The 27,657-nt window shown below is 39.8% G+C and overlaps 1 protein-coding gene across 1 annotated transcript; it reads right to left on the bottom strand.

Moving 5' to 3' along the window:
• Positions 1 to 820: 820 nt before the first annotated feature.
• Positions 821 to 27,351, bottom strand: LOC134496726 (vomeronasal type-2 receptor 26-like). Its single transcript, XM_063302434.1, has 6 exons — positions 27,272 to 27,351; positions 8,299 to 8,587; positions 5,077 to 5,919; positions 4,122 to 4,349; positions 2,621 to 2,747; positions 821 to 1,728 (listed from the first exon to the last, which is right to left on the bottom strand). The coding sequence occupies exons 1-6, from the start codon at positions 27,349 to 27,351 to the stop codon at positions 821 to 823; spliced, it is 2,475 nt and encodes an 824-aa protein (XP_063158504.1).
• Positions 27,352 to 27,657: the final 306 nt, after the last annotated feature.

Genomic DNA, 27,657 nt, shown 5'->3' with positions numbered 1-27,657 from the left:
AGTAATGTACCCCTTGTAATAACTTTGTGGTCTATATAACACATTTTATATACAATATTTTTTCTCTTTTTACCACTTCTTTTAATATTTTACATATATTTTTATAGACACTTATACCTGATAGAACATTAGTCATGATAATGCAAATTAATAAGATTGTTTTTAAACTTGATTAAGGGGCTCATTTACATTGTGATCCAAACATATTTTAACACTTAATTGGAACTTGTAAACTCAAATTTAAAATTATTTTAATTTAGATGGCTCATGTTTTATGGCTAATGGCTAATGTGCATATTTTTTATAGAATTGTATCTTGTACTGGTCAGTGACCGTAATAAAATCAAGTGAATTGTATTTACACACTAGGGAGTAAAAGCATATTTTTTCAGTACTGTTTCTCTCCACGCAGGGAGATAAACTGTTCAAGCAAGACACAGAAGCAGAAGCAGGAAGCCAGAAAGAGCAAGCCCAAAAGATTCATCTTTATCTAGGCTATTGACAATTAGTTACCATAGTAACTATTAGCATATCAATTTGGAAGACAAAAGACTGCCTTGTTGACCTGGCCAACACTCAGACTTTTTGGCTCCAGCAAGAAAAAACTACACCCACCAGAACTTTTTGCTTCTTGATTCCTAAGCCATAAAAAAATGAAATAACAACAGAATAATATAGGAATTTATCTCCCATCATTTTAAGAATTTCCTTCTCAAAAAGTGCTGTAGGACACGCTGAAGAGCAAGAGCAGGCTTTGAAATTTTAAGATCTGAAACAAGGACTGCTAAAGGAAAGGGAGATAAGAAGAGAGGATTATGAATTATTTATACTGTTTTCCACGTATTAGCACTTCTCTCTTGTTTAGCTCAGGTCTCAGGATAATGATGTAACATTTTGGTAAAAACATGCAACTGAGTAACCCAGCACTAGAGGCTAAGATGGAAAAAATCTCCACAGCAGCCACATATTTTCCTTTGGTGCTCAGGTAGCTGGGAATAAAGGAGAGCCACACACTGCAAAAGACCAACATGCTGAAAGTGATCAGTTTGGCTTCATTGAAAGTGCTGGGGAGTTTCCTGGCCAGAAAAGCCACTATAAAACTGGCCACAGCCAGGAAACCCATGTAGCCCAGGACGCAATAAAACATGAACACCAAGCCTTCGTTGCATTCTAGCACAATCTCCTCAGTGACTGAGATCATATCAGCGTCTGGGAAGGGGGGAGCCATTGCCAGCCACAAGGTACAAATGACAGCTTGCACAAGAGAGCAGGTAAGTACAATGGAGGTTGCCAATTCTTTCCCCACCCACTTTTTCATCTGGGATCCTGGCTTGGTGGCCAGGAAAGCTAAAACCACAATGATGGTTTTGGCCAAGACACAGGACACAGCCACTGAGAAGATGAGTCCAAAAGTGATTTGTCGGAAGAGGCATATTATAGTCCCAGGCGTAACGAGGAACTGCAATGCACAAAGGAAGCAGAGCTGGAGAGAAAGGAGAAGAGTGTAGGTGAGATCCCGGTTGTTGGCTTTGACGATGGGGGTGTGGTGGTGTTTCAGAAATGTTCCCAGCACCAAAGCTGTGAATAAAGAGAAGGAGAGGGCCACAATACTTAAAGCAGTGCCCAAAGGTTCTTCATAAGACAAGGAAGTAACCCTCTTGGGAATACATGAAGTTTTGTCTTTGCTTGCGTACTGATCTTCTGGGCAACCTGAACAGTCTTCAGCATCTGAAAAATGGAAAGACTCATTCTCCTACTATTCTCCCACAAATATTTCTATCCTCAATAGCACAAAATCGTTATGATGGTTATGATTTAGAACTAAATTTAGTTGTAAACCAGTTTATTCCACTTCATTCTGGAGAAGACCTAGCTATGCAGTCACTAAGAGTTGACCATTCTCTGATGGCACATAATCAGTCAATCAATCAATCAATCAATCAATCATTTATGGTATAATATTAAGATTTTAATGTTTCTAGGATGAGAACAGGTGGAAAGCATCCTAAATATTATTTATTTATTTAATTTAGCCTGAATTCAGAATATTTATGTAAGAACAGCAGAAGTCTGGAGCACCAGATAGTTACACTCATGTTCAAAACACCATGAATAAAAATGTCATTCTCAGGTCTTCACTGGACATGTGCAGATGATAAAGAATAGAATAGGGAACTGTGCTGTTTGTTTTACTAATTATTCCAGGTTGATTTTTTTTTTTTAAATGAAGTACTTTAAATAAGATTTATCTAGTTCAGCTAACTTTGAATTAGACCTATGCAATCTGAACAATTATTTGTTAGATTATCCGATGAAATAGTTACATTAAATATCTTTGATACTGGTATATTTCTGTAGCAGATTGCTATGTTGAAATTTATTAATGGTTGTTAACAAAACTGAGTTAAATTAAAAAGTCCGAATAACTCTGGCACTCTTTTTTCCTCCATCAGCTTTGTTTGTGTGCTGGGTGTGCATGGGTATTCCCACCATACACAGGGAAAGCAAATTATGCCTTCTACACACACACACACACAAAAATATGTGTATTGAAGCTTGGACAAATCTCTCTTGTATATTCCTACAGAACGTAAGGTAACTGTTGAGTGATAGTTCTTACCATTCTGGCCTGACACCTTCCCTGCAGGACATAGGATGCAGTCATAGCAGCAAGGTGGTTTCTCCCCTTGCTTTTGCCTGAAATAACCAGGATGGCAGCTATCAGTACACACAGATGAGGGCACGGTCTAATCCATAAATGGGAAAAAGGAAAAAGGAATTTACCATTCAGGACAAATATTTGGAAACCTTCAGAAGATAAATTGGGATTTTAAAGACTTACAGGTCTACAGAAATTTCAGGGGAAATTTCAATGGATCTGAACTGCCCATCTGGATGGAAATTGGGTTATGGTACAGACATAACTTTGACACATATATGACATTTGCTTTGAGTTCATACTTATTTTCTTGGTATCATAGGACTGTAGAATGCTTCAAAGGGAGATTTTGGTTCAACAGAGGTTAAAATGGAGTCTCTCTTAAAGGTGCTTTATGAAGTGGTGGCTATCTTACCTAGTGTTGGCCAAAGTGCTTCCCTCTTTTTTGTATGCTGTGGATAATTCTACAGCACTTATGAGACCTTCCAGACTAAACATTTTCAAATTTCCTGAAGGTCTTTCAGGCTGGATCTCATCACTCACCCTGCAGACAATCCCACAGAATTCGACAAATATCTCCTTCCTCAAATTCTATCAAGGTTTCCTGTTAGAGTGGCTGGGAAGCTTTGAAAGGTTCCTGTACATCTGTTTATACAGTACTTCATAAACAGATTCCCATAAACTTTCCCTTTCTCATGATGTTTTGTAGTGAAATTGACAAATAACACTATATACATAAAAGAAAATAGAGTGAATTGAGGGCTACTATTTATTTATTTATTTATTTGTTTGTTTATTTATTTATTTATAAATACGAAATGTATTATTTTTATTCATGGACCCAGTGGAACCTGGAAGGAGAAATAAGATTGGGAGTTTCAAGGCCAACTTGATATTATAGCAATAGAGCACTGACTAAATAAAAGTAGCCCTGACTTGAATGTTGGTCCTCTTTAGACTTGAAGATATTTATCTATGTGACCATTTTCATGATGTAAGGGTTAACATCGATCTGAACTATGGTAACTAGACATAGATCTGGCCTTGAACAATGTTTAACCTGAGTTGATAACAGTTGTAATGGAGACAGGCTAGCCATCTGAAAGGCCTTGTGTTTTACAAAGACATAAATATGTCTTTGATTACAGGTTTACTTGTAATCCTTTGCAATCATTCATACTCACACACACACACACAAACACACACATACACATACACACAAACATACATGCATGCACATACATACATACACATATACACACATATATACATACATATACATAATACATACAGACATGCATACATACATACACAAACACACATACACACAAAAACATATATTTGAGAATGCACATACATGTGTGCATATACGTGTGTACAGATGTATACTGCAGAAAATCTTTATTTCATGATGCTTAGCATTATCAACTGAAAATTATATTAGATGGACATTTGAGGCTACCTGGTTAACGCTGCTATGCCAAGTGATGTTGTTATCATTGATCACAAACATCTTCTCTTGAGGAGCCCAAGGATCCAGTTTCCCGACCTTCCTTCGATGAAGGGATTGGTTTGGGAATGTTATCCAGTTGATAATATCAAATGCAACTATCAATTTCCCATTCCTGTCAAAAGAAATTGCATCTCCAGCACTGTTATTAAATGAGACTCTTTTCAGATAATAGTGGAGCTGGATATGAAAGGAAAAAATAAGCACATACAATAGGGTAAGTTAGGGAAGAGATGAAACTATTCCATTCCAAGTAGAGGGAACCTCAGATACTGCTGAACTATTTCATTAAAGCTGGAAAAAAGTTAATGAACATCAGTCATCAACCACATATTTCACTTATACAGAAGCCAGAAACTAGATGAGCTTATCTTCTGCCTCCACTGCCAAAAGGTCCCGTTCTTGAACCCACCCATTCTGGGAGTGTCTGGCTTCCACCTAAACAAACAAACAGATAGAATCATACCGCATTTTTTCCATGTCATAAATAGAGGAGTAACACTATTAATTATTTTATTTTATTTGCAACTTTCTGTGAAAACTAATCACTATGCCACCAAATTCCTGCTATGGGGAAAAAAATGAGAGTCTTACTCATATCCACTTGAGCTCTTAGAGGAAAGGTAAGATATGGATGGAAGGAAGGAAGGACGGATTTTAGGCTAAAGATAGAAATGGGTTTATTGTCAATCAAGTATGAGACATATGCATATATAACAGAAGCAAAATTGAACTGCTTGATTTACAGATATTCCAGTCCTCTAATCTAATGGAGAGAGAAAAGACAGCTGGGGAAGTAAACTCATGAAATCTTGGGGGGAAATGCAAGTTTTCCATACATTCTTGAAGTACGAGATGAACTCTCCAAATTTAGTACTCTCCACTATTTGTTTAGCTTCCACTTTACCTGCCATGGCTGCTGATCTGGAAGGTGCACTTTCCCTCTATTCATTGGCACTCTGTGTTTTTCTGCACTCAGCTGCATGTCATGTAAAGCATACGCGGCAGCAGAGACTGAATTGTATATACTGTAACTGTGGCCAGACATGCTCATTTCAAAAAGAACCGCAGGGAGGCTCTCCAATCTCTCTTCCCCAGTGCAGGTGCCATCTTCATTCACAGATGGAGTGGGATAATCACAGCCAAATGCTTGTTCCCACACTTCTCTGACAAACAGATCCCCTTTTATGAATAAATGGTTCCTACTTCGAAGGAAAGTTTGAAATCCTGGAACTTCATTGGAGTAAGCGGCAAAAGACAGTGCACCATGGAGGACTTGTAGATCCCAATTTCGCTGAAAAACGTAGGAAGCCAGATCCATCTCAGACAGCAGGATCCACACTTTAGCTTTAGGCTTTACAAGCACTTCCTCCATTTGAGGTAAATGTAACAACACCCTCAAAAGTAAAACATTTCTTTCATAGACTATCACTGCATTGGCTTTGCTGTTCATGATAACGTGATATGTTTCCAACAATTGTTCCATTCCATCAGAAAGAGAACTGATGAAAAAAGGCTTAAGACTTTCTAGGAATTCAACACAAATGCCAGAATGGGGGAATAAGGAAAGCATGTTTTGCTGAAATCCTTCTATTTCATCTTCTTTAACCAGAACCCCAACCCAGGTCCATCTGAAATGCAGCAGTAGGAGAAGAATCCCTCTGTACTGATATTCCTGATTTGGGACCATTTCATAGAGAGAAGTGACTTGGGTTTTCTTCTCTATTTTTGGAAGAGAAGTGTACACAAACTAGAAATATAAAAATTAGATTGTTTAAAATTGGAAATGAAAGGGGAGGGGGGATATTATTTACAAGTACCGTGTGGTTTTAAAAAAAATAGATTGTTCCTTTTTTCCTTTTTTACAGGATGAATTGCATGAAAAGAGATTAGTGTGCCCAATGTTTTTAATGCACTTAAGAGTCTGGGGTACTTTCTCTTAACTTGCAATTATACAGATAATGTTCAGAATTCCTAATACAGAAGTTTAGAACTAACAACAGTCATTGAAATGGTGGATAAGACTTGAAAGACCATGTTGAGGACATATCATCTTTCTTTGTGATTGCTAGGAATCAGCACTAACTCAATGGAACAAAAGTCAATTAATCAATTCAAAGGGCTTCCTATAATTCAAAAACTTCCTGTTACTTGAAACTGAAGTCTCAGTTCTCTCAGCCTATATGTATCTCCAAAGCATACTTCTCTGATTCCATTTTTCTGCTACATTTTTCCTTTACTGGACTTGGTGCACTGTTGAATTGTTGGGTTTTTGATCTCTGTTAGAAAAGTTATGTAAATCTTTGTACTTAAACTTTGTACTTAGGGATGTTTGGATCAGGAAATTTATAATTCATTTTACTCTCCAAATAATCAGGGCAATCTTATATTTTACTTACTGGATAGTAGTCTTTTAAAAAGGTAATACTCAGAGATAACTCAATGTACATACATTTACATAATTTTAACAGACTTTGAATACACTTTGTCTTAATGTTCATAGAATTATTGAAACTTAAAGTCTTCTATACTAAGACCAGCGAGATAAAATACTTGATAAGATAAAGAAAAAAATATATAAATCATTTCTCAGAAAATACTCCAGCTACATGTAGCTGTGCATAATAACACATAGACATTTTTATAATATATGATCAATCTGAAACAAAGAAGATAAAAATTAGATAGTGATCACAAATATTCAAGGAGAAAACTCAGAAAGGTGGCCTGGAAGTTATCTTTTGTCTGATTTTATATGCTATCATACAAAATGTGGTGGCATGACAAAATTGACTTTATAATACACAATCAGAGAAACAAAATTGCTCTAATTAACCTAGATTTGTTTTCATTTTTTTAAAAAGTGTTTATAAGCATGTAACAACAAAAGCAAGAAGAGAGGAAAAAATGAAAAAAAAATTCTAAAAAGAGATTTAAAAGCACTAAAATATTGACTTTAAAAAATGCAGTATTAGGTTAGTGTTGCATATTAAGTATCTTTTATTAATTTAGAACTTCAGAGCCTTATTGAAATCAAGTCAAGGCAATTAACTTCTGAAGCCAGTACAATATAATTTGTAAGTCAAGATAAAGGATTAACAATAAGTTCCGTCTAATGTAAGTATGATTTCCTTAGTGAATCAAACAGAGGCTTAGCTATTAAACCCTTACGTTAAGACAAACCCACACTTAGGCTCCATTACAAGCCCATGTGTGCAATTATAATCAATGAATGGATTCCAATTTGAATTAAATTCTCTGTCAGACTCCTTTTTCAAATATGAAGTTATCTGTGACATTGACATATACTCTCAGAGCTTAATCTATCTCTTGCGTACCACCTGTTCTTTAAAGGTAAGGGCTCGAGCTATGTTCCAAATCAAGGTAAAGCTCAAACCCAGTGTACATTAAAGTACTCCACTGTAGAGTGAGAGCATACAGCTATAACCCATTTTCTCCAAATTCAAAAGCTAGCATGAATCTCTGCTCTTCCACGTTGTTCTAGAGATTATCATATAATTGGAAGCACTGTGAAATCCTATCAAGAAGGGAAAACAAACAATTTTGCCCTTGCCCTTGAAGCTTAATAAGCTTCAATGTGGAAGAAGGAGAAAACTGGATTCAGCAGTCAATGAGTCTCCCAAAAGCAAAGTGATTATTGCAATGAGATCACTATCATTTACACAAATTAAATCCTTTTGGCAATGATAATAAAAATATATGGACACTTTGGAATGGTGTAAAAAAATCCTAGCAAGAAGTTGATGAATTCCAGAAACCGAAGACAAAGTCTTTGAGATACTGTGATGAAGGATATAAGACTCTGAGTCTAAATAGCAGTCCATATTGAGAGTTGATGATTAGCTGGCTGTGTGGGAAGGCTTAAAAAGGGCACTGTTTGAATCACAACAGTTGATGCCCAAAGGCATTTGAAATGTTATTATCTCAAACAACTTTAAAGTCTAAAATCTTCACATACACTACTTCAGTCTATAAGAAACTGCCTTTGATTTCTCTACTGAGATGCAATTCCAAAGAAGGTATCAATAGATACTTCTGTGCCTCTTATATTAGAAAAGTCTTAGAAAGTGAAGAAAATGGGTGTGACTGAAGTCTCCTAACATCCTACCTGTGGAACTTTGTACATCGCCAAGATAACTGACATATCAAGAGAGATTTCAGGATACAGAGCCCCAATCACGGAAATCATGTTGTTCTGGGTACCACACTTATAATTGGGAATCAATTTGTTTTCAGGGGAGAAAAGTTCCATGGTAGTATGATAAGTCCATTTTCCAGCATACTTGTCATAGATTCTGAAGCCCAAGGTGATATTGGGTAAAACCTGGACGTTTTCATTGATCTCTTTCACAGCAAATACGAATGCCAAAACATGCTGGTAATGCTTAGTGAGAACTCTGCAAAAAAATTATATACAATCAATCAATCAATATCAGCACCTAAAAGAGACATTGCAAACAAGGTATACTTCATCAAACAGCTGTGTTTTATAAGGTAACACTTAATCCGCCAGTTAAAGTATATAACCCAGTATTTTGGACACTACAATGAAAACCTTTCTTAAGGGTATTGGTGTTCTCTTCTGTTGAGATGTGCATGTATATGTGTTCAAAGAAAAATGGATTTTTTTTTTTTAAATCATGTCTATATTGAAAACTCAGTTTCACAATGCACCTTTTCCTCTTATTTTAGCAAAATACATATTTTTTAATTCTTTCTACCTTGGCAATAATGTTCCAGGACTGTAAGTTAGAATAATGGGGGGGAAAAAGAATGTATTGTCTCGAATGGCAGAACTAATTTGAGTACATACACGGAAATTTAAAACATGCTTACTTTATTGCATAAATCCAAGCTTAGTATATGATTTCACACAGAAAATCTGGTCAATTAAGTAAATATATCTGAGCATAGGGCTGTCCAAATCTTTGAAATGTTTCTCTTCTGGAAATGCATATCTGCATTTTAATAACTTCTCAAAATTAATTTAAAAGGTATGCATTTTAATATATACATATACATATATATATATATATTGCTTACAGAAGTTCATCAATAACTGTAAAGATGTGGTTTTCTTTAAAGTGAGTTTGCACTTTAGGAATAACAAAAAGAGAAGTAATGGCACCAATGATGAAGTCTTCAGTTTGAAAATACTTGTGTTGAGTAATAGGAAGATCACTGAAAGCACAATCTATTCTCTCTATATGGCATGCCACGTGAGGAAACAACACTAAAAGAAAAGCAAATATCATTCTTCTCAATGTACGTTCAATGCTGAAAGAGTTAGTCTTAGTTAATTCTGCAGTGTCTGTGAGATAGCTGGATTAGAATGACCATTCATATTTAACTTCTTAAACATTCTGTACTAAAGAATTTTTTTTTGAGCCATCCTAGAAACCTACCTACCTTTAGTTTCTAACGCAACACATGAAATTACATGAACCTTTGTATTATCTATCACCTCCCCATCCTCAGTTAGGCTGATGGGAACAGCGTCTTCAGAATGGCTGTGCCAAGGAACAGAGTTGTTCAACAGTCATTGTAGTAATTAGAGGTGAAGAAAAAATAATTCTAAATTAGATTTCTCTGTTGCATTATGAAGAATGTATTTTTCTCCTCTAATTACTAGTTAACTACCAAGGGACATATCAACGTGAAATGAACTAGGGGTAGAAATGTAGTCAATGGTTAATTTAAATCTCTACTTTTTAAATTTATATAGTTTTGGACAGAGGCATGGATACATAAAGAATTTTAGTCTGAAAGTTTTTAAGAGAAAATTCCAAACACTGTGCAGAAGCTACTTTGCCATCTTCAAGGATTGGATCCAATCTTCTAGAAATAGACTGTCTTGACTCAATTGTGGTTCCAGAATACAATTTGGGAAAACACAGTTCTGTCCTTGTTGTGAGGATTCTTCTTATCTTCTTATAAAGCTCTCCAATCTCAGTGGGCATGTTCTCAATTTGTCCATCAAGAAAATGATTGGGACCTTTTTATCCCCTTCCTCCCCATTTTTCCAAAACTTCTCATATGGAATTCTATGTAGATAATGCTTAAGCCCGAGACTACACAAGCCATTTCCTTTATAAGACTGTAGAGGGCCTGATCCAAATATCTAGAGTTTTGGATAACTTTTGGAATGCAGATCCTGGCACAGGCTCCATGTTTCATGGTGTTGTTACATTGCTTGAGCAACTGGGCATAGCAGTTGAGCAACTGAATTTTTTCCTGAAATTGCATGGCATCCTATTGCAAAATCCTGGAAAGACATTTAAGGATGTGTGAACAAGTACATGTCCACAAGCACTCCAAAACATTTTCCTTTTTGGACTTGAAGCTTTGCACAGTTATATAGATCATCACAATATGGGTATAGATATGGATATGGATATGGATATGGATATGGATATGGGTATGGGTATGGGTATGGGTATGGGTATGGATATAGAGACAGATGTTAGAGATTCCTTACAGCAAAGTAGGCATTGAAACTGAAAAACAGAGGGCTATAGATTTCAATTGTGATTCAGTCTTCATAAACAGAGGGATGAATCATTAGTATGTAATTGTCAGATTTCCTGATCAAGGGTTTCACAGAAACCCTTATCAGGGTATCTCCCATCATGTCATTCTCAAAAGTTGCAGAATGGGAGGAGGATGCGAGGGTGTGTGTGAAGTTGGAGTGTAAGGGGTTGTTTTGGCTGTAAGCACATAAGGATGCGAGGTTGAGATACGACAGGAATACCATCTGGATGGGAGGGAGAGTGACATGCTTCATGGGAAAGGGGACTAGCTAAGGGAATGTAGTTTAAAGTAGGTTTTGGCGGGAATTCTTTATTCACAGCTTGCCTTCTGTACTGTTCATTACGCTTCATTAAAACAGTTCAAAGAAATCCAGTTTCTTGACTGTGTGTGTGTGAATGCTCGAATGAGCAGGTGCTGACAGTAATAGGACTAAAAATAAATGGTAAATGCATTTCTTTCTTATTTGGTTTACCTATTGCAAGAGGCAGTTTAAGTTCTTGTAACCAGTCCAGTGATTTTTATCAATTATGGTATAAGCTTTTAGATATATCATAGTTATTTAATAGTGCATGTTATTTTAGTAGGGAATTTATAGGGGGGAAAAAAAAAACTTTGTTAAACTTTTTTTGACTAAATTGAATTGTGTTCTACTTAAAAACTAGCATTCTCTAACACATTGGATGTATAACAGCATTATAACTGGCAAATTAAGAAGAAAATGGGTTAAGGGGCCACAACAAGGAAAACACAGCATTTTAATAAATTCTGCATTAAAAAAAATGATTAATATGTCAAAAACCAAATGCCCCAGTATATATAGTATTCTCTTTAATTATGGTAATATGTGTTTTCAGTTAACACTCTTTTTCCATAATTATAATTATTCAAACATTCCCTAGATATAGCAGATATTAGGAATTGCTGTTATGACTCAAATGCAAGAATTTGAAATAAATGGCAGAATCCATAATCTAACCTTGATTATTTCACCTAGCTTTGTTTTTCTTCATATTAGAAAACAATAGTTAACTTTTTTCTCTGGTTGTTTTTTGGAAGTACAAGACGATGAAAATCAGCAGGATAAGGATAATCACTTTTGCACTTTAGCTGGAAAAATCAGTACTTGGACCACATAATTTCATTCTGAGCTATACAATAGGACTGCTCAGGAATGTGGAATACCTATGCATTATAAAAAAAAACAAAATAATGTTTTCTTACAGAGGCTCATAAATAAATTGGAGATCTTCACAAATGCTAATTGGTTCTCTAGGCATAACGACAAGAGAAGTGATGTCTCCAACAATGAGGTCACCTGGCAGGAAATACTTGTGAAGAATGGGAAGAGGATCCCCAACAGTATGTTTCATCATTTGTAATTTGGGGGTAAAGAGCACACCCAAATCCAAGGATTATGCACCAGATCCAAGGACAGACCAGCCAGATTTGAATTGCCATAAACATCTCACTCTATCCTGTTATGTTCTGAGATATGGAATATGAAACCCCCAGGATCAGAGATGATTCTGATAGAATCCTTGTTGTTGTTGTTTATTTGTTCAGTCGCTTCTGACTCTTTGTGACTTCATGGGCCAGGCCATGCGAGAGCTTCCTGTCGGTTTTGGCCACCCTCAGCTCCTCCAAGGATGAGTCCATCGCCTCTAGAATATCATCCATCTTGCTCTTGGATGGCCCCTCTTCCTTTTGCCTTCCACTTTCCCTAGCATCAATATCTTCTCCAGGGTATCCTGTCTTCTCATTATGTGGCCAAACTACTTCCGTTTTGCCTTTAATATTGTTCCCTTAAGTGAGCAGTCTGGATTTACTTCCTGGATTATGGACTGGTTGGATCTTCTTGCAGTCCAAGGTACCCTCAGAATTTTCCTCTAGCACCACAGTTCAAAAGCATCAATCTTCCCTCTCTCAGCCTTCCCTATGGTCCAGCTCTTGCAGCCATATGTTACTGTGGGGAACACCATTGCTTTAACTATGCAGGCTTTTGTTGTCATGTGATGTCTCTGCTCTTAGCTATTTTATCAAGATTTGTCATTGCTCTTCGCCCAAGAATTAAATGTCTTCTGATTTCCTGGCTGCAGTCAGCGTCTGCAGTAATCTTTGCACCTAGAAATACAAAGTCTTCCACTGCCTCTATGTTTTCTCCTTCTATTTACCTGTTATCAATCAAGCTGGTTGCCATAGTCTTTTTTTTTTTTGAGGTTCAACTGCAACCCCACTTTTGCACTTTCTTCTTTCACCTTCATCATAAGTCTTCTCAGTTCCTCCTCGCTTTCAGACATCAAAGTGGTATCATTTGCATATCTGAGATTGTTAATGTTTCTTCCAGTGATTTTAAACCCAGCCTTGGATTCATCAAGCCCAGCATGTCGCATGATGTGTTCTGCGTACAAGTTGAATAGGTAGGGTGAGAGTATACAGCCCTGCCATACTCCTCTCCCAATCTTAAACCAGTCCGTTGTTCTGTGGTCTGTTCTTACTGTTGCTTGGTCATTATACAGATTCCTCAGGAGGCATACAAGATGACTTGGTATCCCCATACCACCAAGAACTTGCCACAATTTGTTATGATCCACACAGTCAAAGGCTTTAGAGTAGTCAATAAAACAGAAATAGATGTTTTTTTCTGAAACTCCCTGGCTTTTTCCATTATCCAGCAGACATTGGCAATTTGGTCCCTAGTTCCTCTGCCTTTTTGAAACCCAGTGTGTACATCTGGCAATTTTCACTCCATGAATGTTGGAGTCTACCTTGCAGGATTTTGAGCATTACCTTACTGGCATGTAAAATAAGTGCCACTGTTCGATAGTTTGAACATTATTTAGTGTTTCCCTTTTCTGGTATGGGGATATAAGTTGATTTTTTTCCCCAATCTGATGGCCATTCTTGTGTTTTCCAAATTTGCTGGCATATAGCATGCATTACCTTGACAGCATGATCTTGCAAGATTTTGAACAGTTCAGCTGGGGTACTCTTGTCTCTTGCTGCCTTGTTATTAGCAATGCTTCTTAAGGCCCATTCAACCTCACTCTTCAGGATGTCTGGCTCTAACTCATTGACCACACTGTCAAAGCTATCCCCCATATTATTATCATTCTTATACAGATCTTCTGTATCTTCTTGCCACCTTTTCTTGATCTCTTCTTCCTCTGTTAGGTCCATGCCATCTTTGTTTGTTACAATCCTATTTGTCTCTAATTTCTATCTCAAGACAAGAAAATAGAGGGAATTCTTACACTACTTGGTAGCTCTCAGACTTGCAAACAGATACCAATCTCCATAATGGCTTTACCTAGCAGCTGAATTAATACCGATCATTTTTTATAATTATTATAGAGGGAAAAGTGTCAATTTTTAAGTTGTTCTTAAATATTTTTCACCTCCAAATAATGCTTCTTAAGGAAACAACAAAGGCAGATTAACTTGTAATGAAGTAAAGTGGCAGAAAAGCATCCAAAACCCAGGTAACAAATGGTTTATGAGATGATAAAAAAGAAAACATTGCTTCTGTAGGCACATCTTTAGACACATATGTAGATGCAAGTTGGCCAGAAAGTTCTCAAAGAAATATTGCATTTCAAAATTGGATATGAAGTATCATTTTAAGGCAGACTTCATGAAGATCTGTAGCTTACTATTAGTGGGTTTTTTTATTTTTTTTTTAATCATTTTAATTAAATATACTTTCAGTTATGATGTCATTCAGAATAGCTCCTAGCTGGACAGACTCTTTGTTATTTTCCTGGCATCTTTCATTCATAGTGCAATTTCTGGGTTCTCTGCGGTAAAACAGCTGCCACTGTTCTCCAACATGAAGGCAAACGTAGGACTAGCAAGTCAAATGAGCAACATTCTCACTTACCTGGCTTACCTGTTTATGTTTGTGTGTCTGTTTGTGTGTGTCTGTGTGTTTGTGTGTGTGTGTGAGTGTGTGTGAGAGAGAGAGAGAGAAGCTATATCCATCTATCCATCTATCCATCTGTCTAATTGCAGTCAATGAAACAAACCAAAATATAGAGACACCAGACAAACAACTTTACAAATAAAATATACTATACATTATTATACTAGAAGAGGAATATCTGAGCTACCTGAAATATATCACATGGCCAAGGCGTGAAGGCACATTGTTGTTAAACAGTTTTTTAAAAAAATCTGATCACATGAAAATGCAATTATTTGTTTGCTTGGGGGGGAGGGAGAATCCAGTGTCTTGTTCCTAACATTGTAGATAACAGTAGATACCATTGGTGTAGTATACACCAATAATTATTTTATGGAGTGTTATCCAAAAATCACATGAAGCAATATCATAATCAGGAATGTTTTGATATATTTTTGTATTTATTTAAAGGTAAAGGTTTCCCTTGACGTAAAGTCCAGTCGAATCCGACTCTAGGGGGCGGTGCTCATCTCCGTTTCTAAGCCTTGGAGCCGGCGTTGTCCCTAGGGACACTTCCGGGTCATGTGGCCAGCATGACAACTCGGAACGCCGTTACCTTCCCGCCGAAGCGGTACCAATTCATCTACTCACATTTGCATGTTTTCGAACTGCTTGGTGAGCAGGAGCTGGGACGAGCAACGGGAGCTCACCCCGCCACGCGGTTTCGAACCGCCGACCTTCCGATCGACAGCTCAGCGGTTTAACCCGCAGCGCCACCGCGTCCCTGTATTTATTTAAGAAGTAATAAATTATCAAAAGCATGCTTTCAAAGCATAATATTTATTTATTTAATTAAATTGTTTGGTTTATAAGTTACCTCAATAGTCCAAATAACTCTAGGCAGCATACAACATACTAAACAATAAAACAAATAGTAATAAACAGCATGCATATGTGTATCTCTCTCTGCCAATGTTTTGAAGGCTTTCTTAAACGGTTCAAGGTATGTACATGCATTTTGGAGGAGAGATACTAACCCATAGGACAAGTAAAGGCACATACCCAAAGTCCCACAAGTTGACATAACAACTGGACCTGGAACATGCCTGCTCTACTAGATCTAATAGGCTGCGCAGACTTAACTGGAGAGAGTTAGTCTCACAGATAACTAGGCCATGAGCCTAAAGGGCTTTTGACAGGATGACTAGGTGTAGAAGACTATGGAGCTAACAAAGAAGAAGGAATGCAAGAAGAGTTCGGTAAATATCTTCCTAGCCCTGGGAAGGAAGAGGGGGTGAGAAAGAAACAGATAAAGATAAAGATAACCTCACCCTGAGTCTCTGTAGTATAAGAGAGAACAGAGAAAGTTTATCAGGTTTTCAAGGATCTGTTATTATACCCTAGAACAATAAAGCAGAATCAATAAAGCAGTAGTCCTTGTAACATCTGTTTCCTGACTAGGCTTATACTATTCAGAGGCTGACACTAGCACATTGAATTCCCATTTGCAACTACTACAGCTTGCAGAACAGAGGTGTTCCCCATGTAAAACTAGGTGCTCCCATAATCATTTGCACCACAGCATTCTGAACCAGCCACATATTGAAAGAACTACAATAGTCAACCATGAAGTAACTAATGAATGAGTGACTGAGTGGGGACTCCTAACCCAGCAAAAGGCATAATTGATGCACAAGCTGGATATGAAGCTCCAGGTTACGCACAGCTTGTCACTGGGAAAAAGGTATGTTTGTGGTTGTCATGAGTCAACAACAACTTGATGGTATATAATCCCTCAACAGGTAGTTGATGGATTATATACAATCTATATAATAACAGCTATAAGTAAGATTCCAGTTTAAAATCTTGAAAACAATACATAGAACTGGACTAGATATTCTAAGGTCAAAGGTAATCTAAGATAGTTTTATAAACTTAAAATTGGAATGATTCTAATATTCCAGCTCAAGAAGTATCTAAAATAATTCAAATAGATTATATTCAGAATTCAAAATATTTAAAATTTGATTGATGGGGTTTATAGCCTACTCCAGCCAGAAATAAGTGATCTAGATGCTGATCTTGAAAATAAAATGAAGAGAGAGATTCTAATATATCTTATTTCAAAAAAATTTCCTCATTAATTCTTCTCTGATATTTAAGTGTGGCCTCAGAAAAATTAAGAAGCATTTTGGGGGAAAAATGCAACCCAGTAATGCAGCACTTGAGGCCAGGATGGAAAAGATCTCCACGGCCACCATGTATTTCCCCTTGGTGCTCAAATAGCTTGGAACAAAAGATACCCAAACGCTACAGAAGATCAACATGCTGAAGGTGATAAACTTGGCTTCATTGAAACTGCTGGGGAGTTTTCTCGAAAGAAAAGCCACTGTAAAACTGGAAGCTGTCAGGCAGCCCATGTAACCCAGGACAGAGTAAAACATAGTAGCTGAGCCTTCATTGCATTGCAGTACAATATCTGCAGTTTCTGAGTGCAGATCCATATCTGGGAAGGGAGGAGATGTTGCCAACCAAACTATACAAATAGCTGCTTGAATGAGGGAACAAGAAAGGACAATGGAGATGGCCAGTCCTCTCCCCACCCATTTCCGTACTCTGGATCCTGGCTTGGTGGCCATGAATGCTAAAAGCACAGTGATGGTTTTTGCCAACACACAAGATACCGCCACAGAAAAGACAATGGCAAAACTGATTGGTCGGAGGAGGCAAGTGATATTCCCAGGTTCAATGAGGAACTGCAATGTGCAGAGGAAACACAACATTAGAGAGACAAGGAGCATGTAGGTGAGATCCCTGTTGTTGGTTTTCACAATGGGAGTGTTGTGATATTTCACAAATGCTCCTAGCACAAAAAAGAGTGAAGAGAGAAGAGTAAAGGGCCAATATAGCTAAGGTCATCCCCAAAGGGTTGTCATAGGAAAGGAAGGTCAAGGACATCAATCCTAACAAACTCTTACTCCCATCGAAAGAGGGAAGAACAAGAAATTAAGGAGAGACATTTGGAAATGTCTTCAGAAAACCAAGAATTTTGGCTCGCCATCCAAAAATTGGCAGCAGCCCTGCAACAACATCAGCAACAGGTAGATCTACAGGTTAACACATTACAAGCTGCCATGCTACAGCAGTTAAAACAACCAGTTCTGATTAACCCACAACCTGCAGCAGCAGCAGCAGCAGCAGCTCTGCCAGTAGTCTTGAGATCCCAGGGCAGTCTACCAGAGAAGTTCGGAGGAGAAGCAGGACAGTTGAGAACCTTTCTCACACAGTGGACAATGTTTTTCGACAGCAGACCGGCAGAGTTTCCCACAGACAGAACCAGAGTCACCTTCATCCTAAGCCTGCTAAAGGGACCAGCAGCCAAATGGGCTATTCCCATGGTGGAGAACAACAACCCGATTCTCAACGACTACCAGAACTTTTTGGCAGGGTTCCGAGCACACTTTGATGACCTGATCAGAGATGCCACGGCCAGCCGGGAAATTCAGAAGCTCAAGCAAGGTAACAAGAGGGTGGGAATCTACATTGCTGATTTCAAGTTGTTAGCAGGAGATCTGGACTGGAATGAGAGTGCATTAAAAGACCAATTCAAACAGGGGCTGGATGAGGAAATTAAGAATGAATTAGTACGCCAGGGAACACCAGCTGCCCTAGAAGCCTTATATCAGTTGTCTGTGGTCATAGATGCCAAGCTAGAAGAGCTCAGACAGATGTAGCCGGGGAGAAACAGGGCCCTCAGAGCGTTTCCAGGATTTCCAGCTCTCTCCGTAGCATCCACTCACTCAGCACCAGAGGAGCCGATGCAGATTGGGGTGAGCAGGAGGCTGATTTCCGAGGCTGAGAGGCAGAGAAGGAGAGAGAGAGCCCTTTGTTTCTACTGTGGAGCCCAGGGGCACATGGTGAGAGCTTGCCCAGCGAGAGGCCAAGCAACTTCAGTAAGACCCCCAAGGCAAGCAGCTGAAACAGGAAACATCTCCGCCTCTGCTTCCAACCAGGGAAACTCCATCGGTCTCCCTCCACAGAGCTCAGCAGGGAGACCATCAATCAGTTAAGGAGGGCTCATTCCAAGGATTCCAGGCAAGCCTTTTACTACTTACCTGTAATCATGCACATCAGCCCAGAGCACCAGGTCAAGCTAGAGGCCATCGTGGATTCCAGAGCTTCAACAAATTTTATTGATGTGCAGACCGTACAAGACTTCAACATCCCGACCAGAGAATTGCCATGTCCCATAGAAGTGGAGACCATTGACGGCCAGCCCCTCAAGGCAGGGCCAATTAGAAGGCTCACAGAACCGGTGCAACTGACAACGGGAGACCACACTGAGTGGATCCAGCTTTATGTTACTGCATCGCTTAATGTGCCGGTAATCCTAGGCACGCCTTGGCTGAGGATCCACAACCCGTTGCTGAACTGGACTACAGGAGCAATATCCTTCCCAGCTAAGGAATGCCAGCACAATATTCAAGCCACTCCATGCTCTCCAGCAACCAACGCAGTCATGGAAACAGGGGGGGTCCAGTTGCCAGCCAAGTACGTAGATTTCGCAGACGTTTTCAGCGAACAAGAGGCCACAGCACTACCCCGCCATAGGGACTGTGATTGCACCATTGAGTTGATACCAGGAGCCAGGGTTCCAGCAAGGAAACAATATCCCATGTCTCCCAAGGAACTAGCCACCTTAAAGGATTACTTGGACTCAAATCTCCAAAAGGGGTTCATCCGACCATCTACTTCCCCAGCGTCTGCTCCTACCTTCTTCATACCAAAGAAGCCTGACCCGTTGGCACCTGCAACCCAGGAGACGCCCATGAGAGTGGTCCACAATTTCAGTTTTTTAAATAAACAAACAAAAAGAGAATCCTCTCCTTTGCCTCTAATCTCAGATCTGCTAGATCACTTACAGAAAGCACACATTTTTACTAGGTTGGATCTCAGGAATGCATACAATCTGATCCAGATGAAAGAGGGGCACGAATAACTGACTGCCTTCGACACCAGATTTGGTAAATTTGAGTACCTTGTTTTACCCTTTGGCTTGTCTAATGCAGAGCCATATTTTCCAGATTTATGAATCAAGTTTTCTCTGATTTACTAGGTAAGTATCTGGTCATTTATCTAGATGACATATTAATTTTCTCTGCGGAAATTAATAGCATCTCTGAGGATGCTACAACTCATGTAACCCATGTACGTAATGTCTTACAAAGACTGAGAGAGAACAAGCTGTTCTCCAAGCTAGAGAAGTGTGCCTTTGATTTAACTGAATTACATTTCCTGGGCTATAAAGTATCAACAGAAGGCATATCCATGGATCCTTCTAAGGTCCAGGCAATTCTCTCTTGGCCACCTCTCCGAAATGTTAAAGATGTACAAAGATATCTAGGATTTTGCAATTTCTATAGGCGGTTTATAAAGAATTTCAGTGATAGGGCTAGACCCCTCACACAGCTTTTGAAGAAAGGATCGAAATTCATTTGGGGAGAGAGACAGCAGGCAGCCTTCCAAGAATTTAAGCAACTCTTTGCATCCCAGCCGCTGTTAAGACACCCTGATCCCACAAACAATTCATAATGCATTCAGATGCTTCAGATATTGCCATTGGGGCAGTGTTATTGCAATATACAAACAAAACTGAGAATACATTACTTCCGTGTGCCTTTTTTTCATGCATGCTCTCACCAGCAGAGAGAAACTATGATGTTTTTAACGAGGAGTTGCTGGCAATTTAAAGCAGCATTCCAAGAGTGGAGGCACTGGCTCGAAGGGGCGACCTTTCCTGTGAAAGTTTGCACCGGTCACAAGAATTTACAGCTTCTACAAAACACCAGATCCCTCACCCCACGCCAAGTCAGATGGAGCCAGTTTTTCTCCCATTTCAATTTTGTGATTTCTTATCTGCCCGGGGCACAAAACTGCTTGGCAGACGCCCTGTCTCAATCCTTTCAGGCAACCCCCGCCACTCACCAGGAGGTACAGGCTACCATATTACAACCTCACAACTTTGATCAGTCTATGAGGGGGAGCCAAACAGAGATTTTAGCAGCAGGCAGACAAGCAGAGGACCTATTTACAAGAGTCAGAGCTCAGCAGCAACAGGACCCGTATGCCAGGGCCAGGATGGATGACCTCCAGAGGGGCCCACAAGACACTGCCCCCCCCATTCAATGTGGAGGCAGGAATCTTCTGGCATAATGGGTGATTATATATTCCCCCTTCATTGAGGGAAGAAGTACTCAGACTTTGCCATGACCACCAAACGGCAGGCCACGGAGGTGTTTTCAAGACTCTCCATAGAGCTCTGAGAGACTACTGGTGGCCTAAGATGACTGCAGACATAAAGGGTTACGTTGCTTCTTGTCACACCTGCAGACGAGCCAAGCCTCTCCCAGGGAAGCCCACAGGACTCTTGCAACCCCTACCCACCCCCAGTAGGCCTTGGGATACAATCTCCATGGATTTCATCACTGATTTACCCCCGGTCCAGGGGCTGACGTCCATACTAGTGGTGGTGGACCTTTTCACAAAATGTTGCATTTTATTTCTTGCAAGGGCCTCCCATCTGCACCAGCCACAGTGCAGTTGTTCATGGACCATGTTTTTAGGTATAGAGGCATGGTGAATCACTTGGTGAGTGACAGAGGCCCACAGTTCACTTCCAGGTTCTGGAGGGCCCTTTTCCAGTCATTAGGGGTCCAGATCCACCTGTCATCAGTGCATCATCCTGCTAGTAATGGGCAAGCTGAGAAAATTAACCAATGGTTACAGCAGTATCTCAGGTATTACACCACTTATCAGCAAGACAATTGGCCAGCCCTGCTCCCCATGGCAGAATTTACATATAATAATTCTGTACAGTCCTCAACCAAGATGTCCCCTTTCCAGGCACTCTACGGGGTTAACCCTTGGATGTTGCCCACCTCCTCCCAGCAGGGAACTGTTCCAGCCACAGCTGATTTTCTTAAAGAGCAACAAGCCGCACAGGAGTTGTTAAAGGAGCAGCTGAACAGGGCAAAGAGTGCTTACAAGAGGGCTGCAGATGCTCACAGACAAGAAGGGCCAGCGATTGTGGTAGGAGACAAAGTGTGGCTCTCTACCAAGTTTTTGAATTCTACCAGGCCCTCCAAGAAGTTGGACTCTAAGTTTGTGGGCCCTTTCACTGTGGCACAGCAGATAAATCCAGTGGCTTATCGTTTACAGCTCCCAGCATCCATGAAAGTCCATCCAGTGAAAGTCCATCACAGATCATTGCTAGCCAAAGACCCTCCCCCAAGTGCCTTGCGATCGCAACTGGCCCCCCCACCTCCAGTAATTGGAGGGGGAGGAGGAATACGAAGTTGAGGAAATTCTGGACTCTAGAAGGAGGGGAAGGGGCATCCAATATCTCATACACTGGAAAGGGTACCCTGAGGAAGAGCACACGTGGGAGAATGCCAGAGATGTACATGCTCCAGCACTGGTTCATCGATTCCATCAGCTCTTCCCTCACAAACCCAAGCCTCACACTCTACCTGAGATTCCTCACTTGGATGAGCAGGCAGAGGAATTCCAAGCAGAAGAGTTCGTGAGTTTGCACCTTCCACCCCCGCCTGAAGCCTTGACTCCAGTTACAGAGGAGGTGGGGGGAACCGCAGCCCTCCACCTCGGGCTTGCATTTCCCAGGGGGGAGGGGGGATGACTCTTCTAATTATCTAGCTATTTTCCAGCAGCAGCCACCTGGGCCAGAAGCGTTATCAGACCTGGAGAGCAGCACTGATTCGTCCTTGGAGGAGTTTTCCTTTGAAGAATTTCCATCATTGCCCAGTTCCCATGGGAGCTTGGATGGAGAGATGGACTCCTATCAGACTTCTGGAAGGGAGGAATGTGTAATGGAATGTGAATCTGGAGGGGAGGGTGATGTCATGAGTAAGGATGGCGAGCAGGGGGCTCCCATCCAGGCTGTAAAGCGCATGCGTAGCACTGAGGAATTAGGCAGCCATTCCAAGAGACACAGATCAGGCCCGCCTTAACCTTTGGGGTTTCTATGTCTGGGTTTTCCAACCTTCTTCAGTTTGTTAGGATTTCCTGTTATGTACAAACAATAAAACACTAGAGACCAGTTCCTTGTCTCAGCGTGGTTCCTGGCTGTTAGGACAAAACCTCTGTTTCATGATAAGGAACAGCTGTCTGGAGGACAAGTGCTGGTTCCAATAATTCTTAATAGTATCTGTTCTGCTAGAGGAGTTCCAGTGCAGCAGTTGGTTCAGTATTGGATATATAAGCATAAGGTTCCTACCATAAATTATCAGTTCAGCCCACAAGGCTTTTATCTGGGATTTCTGACTCGTTGGGGGCATATCAGCATTTATTACCAACAGGGTATGGTGGCTTAATTAGATTAAAACATATAATTTGAATGGGGATAGGGGCATGTATATGACTTGTAGAACAGTGGGGACTAGGACCCCCAGGCCCACTTTCACTCTTCTGTGCTTTATCCCTGGTTCTGCCCTAATTGAAGATGAATGAAATCCATTAAGTAACAATGTTGTCGGCAGTCTATGTTTCCTGAATCAATATGATGTCATGGCAGGAGAGGGAGTCAATAAAATAAGGATCTCTGGTGAATGCAAACCACGCAGCCACATGAAGGGTGATCTTACGCTGGTCACTTTGATGTCAAGCAGTTCCACTGCAAACAAGGGGTCGGATGGGTAAGTTTTGCAGGGGTGGTAGCTTCACATTAGCTGTCTCCCTCTGTAGGTAGGAAGGTGAGCTATCCTCAATTTCCTGCTCTCCCTTCTCTACCATCTGTTTGGCCATCAAGCCTCTCTTCTCCTCATGAGGGGGAAGGGGAGCTTCTAGTTCTGGCATGGAGGCTAGAAGAATCAGTGCAGCATGGGCAACAAAATGCCAATCACTGGCAAGCAGAGATAACAAGTCTTTACAAGTGGGAACATCCTTTGTCTTGTCCAGTGAAAAAAAATGTGAGGGGGCCTGTGTCTCCTGTGAGTTGGGTTCCCTCAAGGCCAGGAGAGGCTCCTGAGATGGGGAAGCAAATGAAGGTATACCTGAAGATTGGGTTGTGAAAATAGTGCTTGTCTAGGTTTATTTTACTTGTAAGATAGTTTCTTTTGGGTATCAACTACTTGAGATTACTTGAATTCCTAGAATCTTTCAGGTGTGAAGCTCTCAGCAGAGTCACCAGAAGTGTCACTGTCATTGTTATTGGTGAGGAAGTCAGAGTTGTGGGCTGACAGCTTTGGGCGTGTACAAGTCAAAGAAGAGGCAGTGATGTGAGATGGTTTAGAACGTGAGCAGCTCAATGGGGAAGATGAATTAAGTTAAGCTTAATTAAGAGCTGATCTTCCATTATCACTACCAGAACTGGGAGGGTATGACAGAATGGTTGCTTTGATGTCAGCTAGTTTATTCCTCAGATTAGTGAATTCTGTCTTTCTAGATTTAACTTCTTTCTTTGAAGTATTCATACGGTCTCGGCTCTTGGCATGGGAGGCAGATTTACTGCATTTGGAGCATAGGTTTTTATGGCTCTCATCAGCACAATCATGACCATTTGTCACTTTCAAAGTGAGGAAGTCACAGACTAACTGGTCCTTAAAGACTCTGATAATTTGGATGTGATGTATCTGTCATAGGAATCTGCTGTGATTCTAAGGTTGCTTTAAATACTTACATTTTGAATGATTCAAAGTGTTTCCAGGTCAACAGTGGTCCCCTAAGAATTCAAACACAATATATACAGAGTTCAATATATTTTAAAATGTTATTGATCAGTAGACTGTGTTTATACGTGACTGCAACCAGAAATAATTCTGAGTAGTGAATATTCAGGATACTGATTATAATACAGAGTTCAAAGCTTTTCTTCTTTCAATGTTTTTTTACTCATTAGTTCTTCCCTGATATTTAAGTGTAGTCTCAGAAAAAGTAAGGAACATTTGGGGAAAAATGCAACCCAATAATGTGGCACTTGAGGCCAAGATGGAAAAGATCTCCATGGCCACCATGTGTTTCCCCTGGTGCTCAAGTAGCTTGGAACAAAAGATACCCAAACTCTGCAAAAGATCAACATGCTGAAAGTGATAAACTTGGCTTCATTGAAACTGCTGGGGAGTTTCCTCAAAAGAAAAGCCACTGTAAAACAGGAAGCTGCCAAGAAGTCCATATAACTGGGGACACAGTAAAACATGTGGAGAAATCTACCCTGAAGAAGGAGCCCAATGGCAGGCCAATACCCATGACAATGATGGAAATGAAAGACAGACTAGAGTCATATGAATCTAGATGGAATGCAGACCAACACCCCTGACCAGGGCTGCAACTGGGGGGGGCAAGCGGAACATGTGCCCTGGGTGCAGCACTGGGGGGGGGCACCAAAGTGAGCACTGGGGAGAGCCAAAATGGGCGCAGAATCCATGTTTGCCCCAGGTTACACAGACCCTAGTTGTGGGCCTGACCCCAACAACTATCCCTAGTAGTTCAATATAGCTCATCAGAAACAGACATGGCCCTTGCTTCCAGTGGGAATGGCGGACTGAACGGCTGCACCCGCTGGTTTGGCGAAACTGAAGGCGCGGTGGATTTTTTTGTGCTTAGGCAGGTCTTCCTGAAGCCCAAAAATGTTCTCCAGATCAAGGAGAATTCCAGGAATCTCCCCATCTGTCCTCTGAAAGGCTAATTGTAGCCAGAAGATTGCAAACTGAACTGTGAATTTTCCTGGTAAGATCAGCTGGGAGGCATGGGATTCCACCATTTCCTGTGCTGTTGCCTTAATGCAACACTAAGTCCAGCCATCCCACTTCTTAACCACCAGTTTTCAATTATTTTAAGCAAATGTACCCCAAGAGAGGCTTTCTAAAGTGAGGCAAAGCTGGTTCTATTTCTGGGATGATTTCTTAATAAAAAAAAAATCTTTTTAATTTTTTGGAATTCATTTTCCTTTTAAAGGTAAATAAGATTGCGATTAGTTTTCCTGTTAGTACTTTTATGTTAAATTTGAAGATATCAACTTTTTTCCACACATTGAATCAGCCGATCAGTTTCCCGTTTACACTTTCCTTTGTGGACTGTCTGATATCTCACTCCCACTTCACATATACCAGCTTACAACCTTCGCTTCTTGCTGATTAAGCTTCAAGGGGAATTTATTGTCTGAGACATGGAGGATTTTAGATAGATCTTTTGTGAACTTCACCAGGATATCAAGCAGACTTCCTCTGATTTTTTATTGTGCTTTTATGCAAGACATACAGGACATGGTAGGATCTAAAATGTGTGTTCAGGTTAGGGATGTAGTGAATGAAATTGAAGAATTTAAGAGTGACAGAAATGACTTTTTCAAGACTGAGAGTGGAAGTATTAGTGGGATGCTGGAGGAGAATTACACAAAGGGCTTGGAGAAAATTACAAAGGAGAGAGCTACCTGCAAGCAATTGATTTCTTGGTGGAATTCCAGGAGAAGAATCTGGAATTTCTGAGGGATAGGAGGGCAGTTGGACTGGCTGATTTATCTACAAGGGAAGTTCTGAGCGTACTGTGCGGATATGTAAATGCTTTGATTTATTATGAAGTGGGATAAGGATTGAAAAAGAAATATCTGGTTTGCTTTAAGGATTTAACTGATGTTATTTGCCTTTAATGGTTTGGATTTAATGTCTTGCATTGGTTTATTACTGGTTTATTAAGATTAAAGTTATTAAAATTGTTGTATTATGGTTAAAGACTCTTGGTCAGGTTGTTATCATTAAAATTGTTATAGTATTAAGTATAATAGTAGACAAGCTGTTTAATTTGATTCTTATTATAGTAGTCAGAACCGTATAGAATAGTGGTGGGTATGGTTTAATTATATACGTTTTATTTTTTAGGTGGGAAAAAGAGGGTTAAGGTTTATTTGAAATTTTCTCTTTTCATTTTAATATAAGGGGGAGGACTAACTGTACTTAGTGAATTTTATTAAGAGTTAAAGTGGATGGATTTATAGAAATAATGTGGTATGTTGGGTTTAATGTAGAGTAAGAGATTAATTGTTGGTATTGCTTGCTGTTTAAACAAGAAGTATATCCTTCAAGTAAGAAGCCACATGTTTCTGTAAAATTGAAAAAAAAAATGTCTTTTTGCACTTTTTGCAGATTTTTTCTTTTTTCTTTTGTAGTTTGTTGTTTTCTTAGAGTTTTTACTTTTCTTCTTAAATTTAAGAAAAATTATTAAAAGAAAGAGAGAGAGAGAGAGAGAGATGGCCCTAATGGGGTCCACAAAACCTACTTTCTTGAACCTGAAAATGCCCAAGTTTCCTAAGGCAGGGAGGAATAGCATTGGTATATGACAAATGACAGAAAGCCTGGTTATACCTCTTCTAATTTACAAACTTTATTAAAAGCATCAGGTTTCATGAGGGGCACCTCATTTCATCAGAGGTATACATGGCTAGATTGATTTTATTTAGTTATGTAAGTAAGGTTTATGGATGCACATCTAACAACAGTGACCCTGAGTAGCATACAAAAATTAAAACCCAACAAGTAAAATAATAACCCATAGTGCACTGGGTAAATGACACCTTTCATTTAAATATCTATCTATCTATCTATCTATCTATCTATCTATCAATCAAGAACAGGGCTAGTCTCACCTCCCGGCCCGAATGAATTGGGAAACAGTCAGGCCTTCAGAGCCTTTTGAAATGCCAATAGAGTCAGGGCCATCCAACATCTCTGAGGGGATGCTATTCCACAACAGCAGGTGCCATTATAGTGAAGTTATATTCCTGGGTCAAAAAAGATGAAATTGTTGAATAGAGGGGACCCACAGCATGAACACCCTGCTAGATCTGGAGTGTTGAACAGAAACAATGGGAGAAAGGTAGTTGGTGATGTAACCTGGCCTTATGCTATATGGGGCATTATAGGTGAAACCAGCACCCTGAATCAAATCTGGAAGAAGTGTCACTAGCTAAGTGATATAGATAAAAACAAATAGTTTAAAATCCTGGACACCAGTAACTGTGGGTACTACTGG

This window comes from Candoia aspera, chromosome 4 (assembly GCF_035149785.1).
Source record: "Candoia aspera isolate rCanAsp1 chromosome 4, rCanAsp1.hap2, whole genome shotgun sequence".
Classification (NCBI taxonomy): Eukaryota; Metazoa; Chordata; class Lepidosauria; order Squamata; family Boidae; genus Candoia; species Candoia aspera.
The sequence above is the reverse complement of the archived record's forward strand: the minus strand, read 5'-3'. Positions and strand labels throughout refer to the sequence as shown.

Excerpts from the sequence above, each read along its gene's own strand:
- LOC134496726 (XM_063302434.1), bottom strand. The coding sequence starts at position 27,351 with ATGTTGGATGGCCCTGACTCTATTGGCATTTCAAAAGGCTCTGAAGGC. Across the intron at positions 8,588-27,271 it reads CAATTCATTCGGGCCGGGAG|AGTTCTCACTAAGCATTACC; the intron begins GTGAGACTAGCC and ends ATTTTTTTGCAG. Across the intron at positions 5,920-8,298 it reads CGATGTACAAAGTTCCACAG|TTTGTGTACACTTCTCTTCC; the intron begins GTAGGATGTTAG and ends TTATATTTCTAG.